At 35.8% G+C, this 7,588-nt stretch overlaps 1 protein-coding gene across 2 annotated transcripts; it reads left to right on the forward strand.

Moving 5' to 3' along the window:
- The first annotated feature begins 1,517 nt into the window (after positions 1-1,517).
- Positions 1,518-4,693, forward strand: LOC117342777. Of its 2 annotated transcripts, none has more exons than XM_033905035.1 (2): positions 1,518-1,632; positions 2,725-4,693. In XM_033905035.1, the coding sequence occupies exon 2, from the start codon at positions 2,759-2,761 to the stop codon at positions 3,746-3,748; it is 990 nt and encodes a 329-aa protein (XP_033760926.1). In that variant the 5' UTR covers positions 1,518-1,632; positions 2,725-2,758; the 3' UTR covers positions 3,749-4,693. The 2 variants fall into 2 exon arrangements, with proteins under 2 accessions (XP_033760926.1, XP_033760925.1); XM_033905034.1 differs by lacking the exon at positions 1,518-1,632 and adding an exon at positions 2,188-2,254.
- The last annotated feature ends 2,895 nt before the right edge of the window (positions 4,694-7,588 follow it).

The raw sequence follows: 7,588 nt of genomic DNA on the forward strand, positions 1-7,588 counted from the left end.
GAAACCATTTTCTACATTGATCACATTCGATGCCTGTGTCAACCTGTCTATCGCAGTGTAGACATATATTAGGGTCAAATGAGACGATATTGGCTACATGGACCTCTGTGTCTAGTCCGCTGATACTGGTTTGTAGTTGAGGGTTTTTGATACTGGTGGTGACGCAGCGATCAATTAGAGCAGCTATTTGTTTATCAAGTAACGACATTCCTGGTTTTTCTTTGATGATCTCTATGATTTCTGGTAGGATGTCGTCATGGAACAATACTGTGCATCGGCCATTAACTAGGATGGAGCATTGTGTATGATACATATTTATTGTAAATTTATGTTTTTTTCCTTTGTTGCCGGATGTAAGCCTGTTATAAGCTTTAATGGTGAGTTGAGGCGAGTTACCTGCTGTGTCATAAACATTTTCTTGCTCTAGGTAGAGTTGAAACTTAGAGATAGGGGAGTTACCATTGCATGCTTTGATGATTTCAGTTTTTAGCATTTCATAACATCCTGCACTACACTCTATTTTTATTTGGTTACCAGAGTCTTTTGGAATAATGTTCAGGAATGGTTTCTCGCAAGCATTTCTTTTTTTCTGAAGAGACTTGATCTTATTCAGTTCGTAGTTCCTTGTGGAAGTGATACTTCTCGAAGAACTCTCGCGAGGATTCTAACCCAAATATGGAACCCGTGATCCATATATGGATGAAGCTACTACGATAAATAAATACATAATCAGAGATATTTAACCATTCTTTTGTAACTCTTGTGAAGAAAGCGAATCTTACTTTGCGTAATTAAATAATTTCAGAATGAATTGACCTTCCTTACCGAGATATATTACTCCGAATATGTTTTTCTGTTGAAATCTCGCGGGAAACCTCATTAGCATCAATTTATTTTGATTTCCTTATAAGGAAATTGACCTTTACACTTGTATCAAAGATGGCGGTATGTTTGAACTGATATCTCCGTGTGTCTTGCTCGTTTGGGATTTTACTATTTATTGTCAAACATTTGAAGTAATATGCAGGTTTGTTGCTTGAATATTCATAATAGATACCAGAATCATCAATTTACATGTGTTTTTTTTATCCGAGAAAAATTTTACCACTGCTAATACTGCCCGATGTGAATCACATCGGGGCTTGCTACACTATCGGCAATGGGAGGGACTTCATACCCTGCCGGAGAGCAGTGTAGGCAGGGTATGAATATTCGTTCTAACCATATCCATGCTCTTTTGACTTACCGTCGCCTGTATATATTTTGCTATTTCTTTTATAAGGAGACGAATTAATATAAGCTTTAGGCTTGTCTTCGAATCCTTACATTCATGTAATGTGTACAAATTTGCTGTTTACAAAATAAAATACTGTTTAAACCAAGGATGCGCAAGGTCCTCATCCAGGATATGTTGTCCTCGGACAACACCATGCCACGCTCTGACACCGAGGAAGCAATCGGAACACCTCGCCTCCGTCTGCGAACTAGTTTGGGAGAAAATGACGAGGGGTTCCGATTGGCTAGCATCGTAGAAAATGACGAGGTGTTTATAAAAACAGGACATAGTCATAGCAGAGACCTATATACTAAATTAATATAGGTCTCTGGTCATAGTCATTACGTTCTTTGAAGGTGAGTAGAGTATATAATATTCTCAGTGTATTAAATTTCCGTTCGCCTGTAAACGTGACGCGATGAGGTATGGACTTCAATGTTAATGTTCTTCTATTTATCCGTTTTGTATTACAGCTTGCCTTGACGCTTGAATGAACTTCCTTGTGCTGTTTAGTATGGCCATAATACAATTATATACATGTTTATATTTATAAACACCATGCTCTGAATAACATTCATGCACGTTCTGCACCACCTTTGTTGACACTCAACGTCGTTCTAATAAACTATTTGAATGAGTCTGATAAATGTTAACAACTTAATACACAGATATTCTCAGACGAAACTAGATATATTAAGACGAATGCTCAATATTGTATTACAATTTGTTGACATCTGTAGAGGAATTTTGTTTCGTGTAAAACGAGGAATGGTTATACATTAGGACGCAAGCAAGTCTAATTTTGCCAGGTGTATATCAAATTAAGAACAATTGGTTATGAATAATCCTCGTGACGCACAGGTCGGTCTTTGTTGGACTGCACCAATGAGGTCTCGCCACACTGTACACCGGTATAGAGGATTTTCCACTTTCTGTTTGAACAGCAAACCAATACGTTTCATTCAAACTATATCGAAGGTTAGGAAAAAATGTACTATTTTCTGTTTATTTATTTTCCTTTCCCTGATTACTAATTTAGCGTTTTGTTAATGTGTATATTGTTTGTAATTCGTATACATGTACTAGAATATTCCTGTGTTTACTGACGGCGGTAATGTTTTGATCACTATGCCTTACATTTCAAACTTAGATGATAAAGGTAATTTTTATTTTGTGATTGGGTGTTCAAAATCCTCTATTGTGTTCACGCTGTGACATATTTCGTCTTGTGTGGTTGACTCTGCGGCACGTGAGTTCGCCTGACTAATGTAGAAATTATTTTCAGGTTATAAATGTGAGTTGTTTGAACAACAGAATCTTAAACTCGTGACTTTGTCTCGTTTAATGAACTCCGTTTTCCAAAGACTTTCAGGTAGAGTCCTCTATAAATTGCGCCTATTACGTAAGTTTAGGTAATTAAAATTTAATAATCATTACTTTTGTTTCAGGTATTGTTCCAGATATATAATTACCCGGTTAGATATGCGTCTGTTAAGTGTGATTGTGGTATGTCTTCTCACAAATAGTGTAGAGGGGTTTCTTGGCATTGGAAGGTTTTTCGGTTCAGCACGAAGATCAGCGGAAAAAGTCGCCAACGTCATTGAACAAGAATTAAGCGAATATCGCCGCATTCTACAGCAAGATGTAGTTCCAGAAGCCCGGGAAACCCTCGAAGTTGTGAGAACGTCTGTTACAGAAATCGTCAAAATTGCTGGCAGTCTCGAGAAAAGAATCGAAGAGACACTGCAAAATGTTGATTTGATTGAGAGAACTAGATATAGAATGGACAATTTGGCTGACGTTATCATCATAGCAAGCATGGTTTTCTTGTATGTTGTGATTGGCTTAATTTGTGACAACATACATTCTATAATATTGTATGTCTCATTCCAATTCATTCGCGTAGTCTGTGTTATAATAGCGATTATGTTGTCATTACGTCTGATGCATGAATTGGTTCTTCGTGAACATATGAGCACTGCTTCTGCTACATACTGCACAGTCGGCGCTGTCCTGTTGGTATTCGTATGTGTTGGTTTACATCTTGTTTACCAAGTTTTACCACCACTTGGATTTGCCGTGAGATTCATTTTGCTGGGACTGAGTTTCATGATATACTGCACTATTGATGGACCTTGCAGATGGACATATGGCGCCTACCAATATGGATGCGAATCGAAATCAAAAACAGGGTTAGTCTTATCCATCTCTTTGCCATGGCTGACGCCGTTGGCCTGGATGGGTGTATTCCATTTGTTAGCCGGTGATGTTGGCGATGAATGTTCTGAACAAACCGCTTTCTTACATGGGCTTCTGGTAGCATACGTAGTATTTCAAGCATGTGCTAACTATCTCCGGATATTCCATCTCAGACCTGAACCACAGCTGCACGCAAGGAACATTTATAATCAGAACAATTTCAAAGGACAAAAAAAATCTCCAGTTCCTGCAGATGTAAAATATAGCCGATAGTATATGTTTGTTTTGTTACGGGACAATACTTTATGTTATGGAGTTATAACAATTTTAAAAAGTGTACGCCTTAAACCGCTTATCTGTTGATTTAGGCTTGAAATGTTTGTTTTTGTTTTTGTTTTTTGTTATTTTTTATGGCTCCGTGATATAAAATACATTGTATATCAAAGACTATCCTTAAATATCTTCAAAGAAAAGAAAATAAACAGGGGAAAAAAAAAACAACACTAATACTCTATTTTGAAATCTACTAATCAATATATATCGACATTTCCCTGTCTGCGATAATGTATGCTATTTTGAGTTTGATGTCCAGGGAGGTTTTTACACGCCCAGGAAGTCGTTGATTTATATTTTTTGATTATTTTTTCTGTAACATACAGATTATATATTTATCTAACACCATGCAAAATTTCACTTCGATCGGACTAGTGTATATTATTGTATTTTGTTACTGAATCCAGCCTTCGGTGATCACTTCATTGTCCAGGCCATTTGATATCTACCTGTGATTTAGATTTTAATTTGAGAACTTGTTTTAATTGTGCCATTGATGTGGAAGACGAGCTTCATGTTTTAATTCACTGTCCATTGTACAATGAAATAAGAGATGCACTGTTTTTAAGAGATAGTAATTTTAATAATTTTTGTGATACGGATAAATTCAACTTCATACTCCACAACAGTGATATGTGTTTTTACAGTGCCAAAGCCTGCAAACAAATTTTAGATAAAAGGAAAAATGTGTTTTATAGGATTTAATCGTTTACTGTATTTTTTATCTTAATCATGTTTTTATAGTCTCTCATAACTCTATATAGAGTGGCCTCTATGTATTTTTTTTTATTTTCTTTTTTTAATTTTGTAAATGTATGTTGATATTCTTGTTTATATGTAAATATTTTATTGAGGGTGAGACTTTAATAAACTATTTGAATTGAATTGAATTGAATTGTGATCTGACAAAGTAATCCCGTAGCACCACCCACCTGCGGTGTGACCGGTAATTGTATTGGTTTACATAACAACTTGACATGTCCCTGTTAATTGATATATAACATATTGCAACCCGGAATAAAATACAAATAAAAACTTACTATTTCATCAGCTACGATTATTCCTTCAGTTACAGTTTCAGTTCAGTAATTAGAACGTGTAATAACATCGTAAACTTTGAGTTCTAAAATAAATACGAAAACTATACATTCTAAGTTAAATACTAACATTCCTTTTTACAATATAAATAGTTTTAATGAGGGACAAGTCCGCGTGTTCGGCTAATCCAGCTAGACACTCGCTAGATAACGTACAATCAGAGGCAAAATATATATTGTTTTAGTATTCTAGTACAATTACCGACTTTAAAATAAATATATCAATTATTTATCAATCTCCTGCAAATCATATAGAATATAACGCATTATGACAGAATTAATTGTTACGTAATACTTCCTTTGCAATACCTGATAAAATGTATTGAAATCGGCTACGGACTTATTTAACATGACCGTATTCTGGTTCGCTCAATATAGGAGAAAGTCGGAGGTTTGATTTTTGCGGAAAGGTTATAACAATGTAAATTGTAAATAGAACAGAGATCCCAGAGGGATCTTGGCGCCCACCATTGAATGATCTTCATAGGTTCCATGTCAGATTGATATTTTCTCTACTTTTCCCTTCCTCTTACTAATCTGTATAAATTGAGAAACATCCCTCCAGTGCTTTTTAAACAAGGGAAACTTATATATGAAAATTGAGATTTAGCGATAATGGTTGTCTGTCGACAATGTTTTCAGATTGGTCCAAAACTGCAATACGACGGACCATGGAGAACTTATATATGAAAATTGAGAAAGATCCCTTCAGTTCTTTCTCAGAAATAGCGATAACAAACTTCAATTGTCAAAATCCAAGATGGCTGCCTGTCGGCCATGTTGTTAACGATCGGTCCCAAAATGCAACATACATAACAACAGACCAAGGGGAACCTACAAATGAAATTTGAGAAAGATCTCTTCCTTACTTACTTTATCAGAAATAGCGATAACAAACTTCAAATGTCAAAATCCAAGATGGCTGCCTGTCAGCCATGTTGTTATCCGATTGGTCCCAAAATGCAATATGCATAACTAAGGACCAAGGGCAACCTACATATGAAATTTGACAATGATCCCTTCAGTACTTTCTCAGAAATAGCGATAACAAACTTCAATGGTCAAAATCCAAGATGGCTGACTGTCGGCCATGTTGTTTTTCGATTGGTCCCAAAATGCAATATGCTTAACTAAGGACCAAGGGCAACCTTTATATGAAATTTGACAAAGATCCTTTTAGTATTTTCTTAGAAATAGCGATAACAAACTTCAATGGTCAAAATCCAAGATGGCTGCCTGTCGGCCATGTTGTTTTTCGATCGGTCCCAAAATGCAATATGTATTACTAGGGACCAAGGGCAACCGAAATATGAAATTTGAGAAGGATCCCTTTAGCACTTTCTTAGAAATAGCGATAACAATCTTTAATTGTCAAAATACAAGATGGCTGCCTGTCGGCCATGTTGTTTTTCGATCGGTCTCAAAATGCAATATGCATAATTAGGCACCAAGGGAAACCTATATATGAAATTTGAGAAAGATCCCTTCAGCACTTTCTGAGAAATAGCGATAACAAGAATTGTTTACGGACGGACCACGGACCACGGACGCAGGGCGATTTGAATAAAAACAACTAAGGGCCTATAAGGGTCGTTCAAGGATTACCACACATATAATCAGGATAATTAATTTTAAAATTTGCTCTGAAAAGGTCATAGTTAAGAGAGCTAGCACGGTTCTTCAAACGGCTATGGAGTATTTTTAACATGCGGGAGCCACACACCAAGATTCAGTTATTATTGGACACTTCCTAGGTATATTTCTTTCAAACAACTTCTAAGTAGACGAATCCTTTATAGTAATATCTGGATCATTCCAGTTTGATGGACGACGGAAAGAAGGAAATAAAATATTACGGATTTCCCCTAAACTTTCTGGCATGATGTCACAAAGAAAATTTATATCTATACCATTTTTGATAGAGAAGAATAAAGACATTCTCTGTGTTTCTTATGTACACGTCTCTAATATGTCAATTGTGGAATTCCAAATCTGAAACCTAAAATAAAATACTTATAAAAACCAGAGATGTATATACCCAGAGACCTATATACTAGTATATAGGTCTCTGATATACCTGATATACAAGTCTCTGTAAAAACTTATTATTTCATCATGACCATGAATGCATACATACAATTTCGAAGTGATCAATAAATGCATTAATATTTAATAAAACAATCATTGACTGAGACGAGTGAAAAAGATCATCTATCGGTGACTCCGCCCACCTGCGGTGTAGTCTAATTGGATTAGTTTATATAACTTTGGCACCAGTCTAGCTGTCAACTAACCCGCGTATCCGCCTACTTGTGTTCAATGGAAGACGGTGACAGGTGACGAAAGCTATCAATAGGCGGAGTCACGTAACTAACAAATCAGGTGTCGTGCTGTTTGTCCCTCACCATCAGTTTGCTTATTTCTATTCTAATATAAAAAGAATATTTTGTTGCTACCAGAAACATGAAAAAATAAAGTCATTTTATTACCATATGTAATTTTCTCCATCTTGTACTGCTGCAACAACACGTGTACAAAAATGGCCATTTGTTGCTCGAGTGAATAATCATCAATTACTATTACAGGTTATTGATGACTACGTAATACGTACTATTGGCTTTTTGAAATAATAGTTCTATAGATTTAAGTTGTGCATTTTCGAGATTTTTTAACACATTTCGTG

This window comes from Pecten maximus, chromosome 14, assembly GCF_902652985.1.
Source record: "Pecten maximus chromosome 14, xPecMax1.1, whole genome shotgun sequence".
Taxonomy (NCBI): domain Eukaryota; kingdom Metazoa; phylum Mollusca; class Bivalvia; order Pectinida; family Pectinidae; genus Pecten; species Pecten maximus.

What these genes read in the sequence shown, in the direction of transcription:
- LOC117342777 (XM_033905035.1), top strand. Translation starts at nt 2,759, where the DNA reads ATGCGTCTGTTAAGTGTGATTGTGGTATGTCTTCTCACAAATAGTGTA.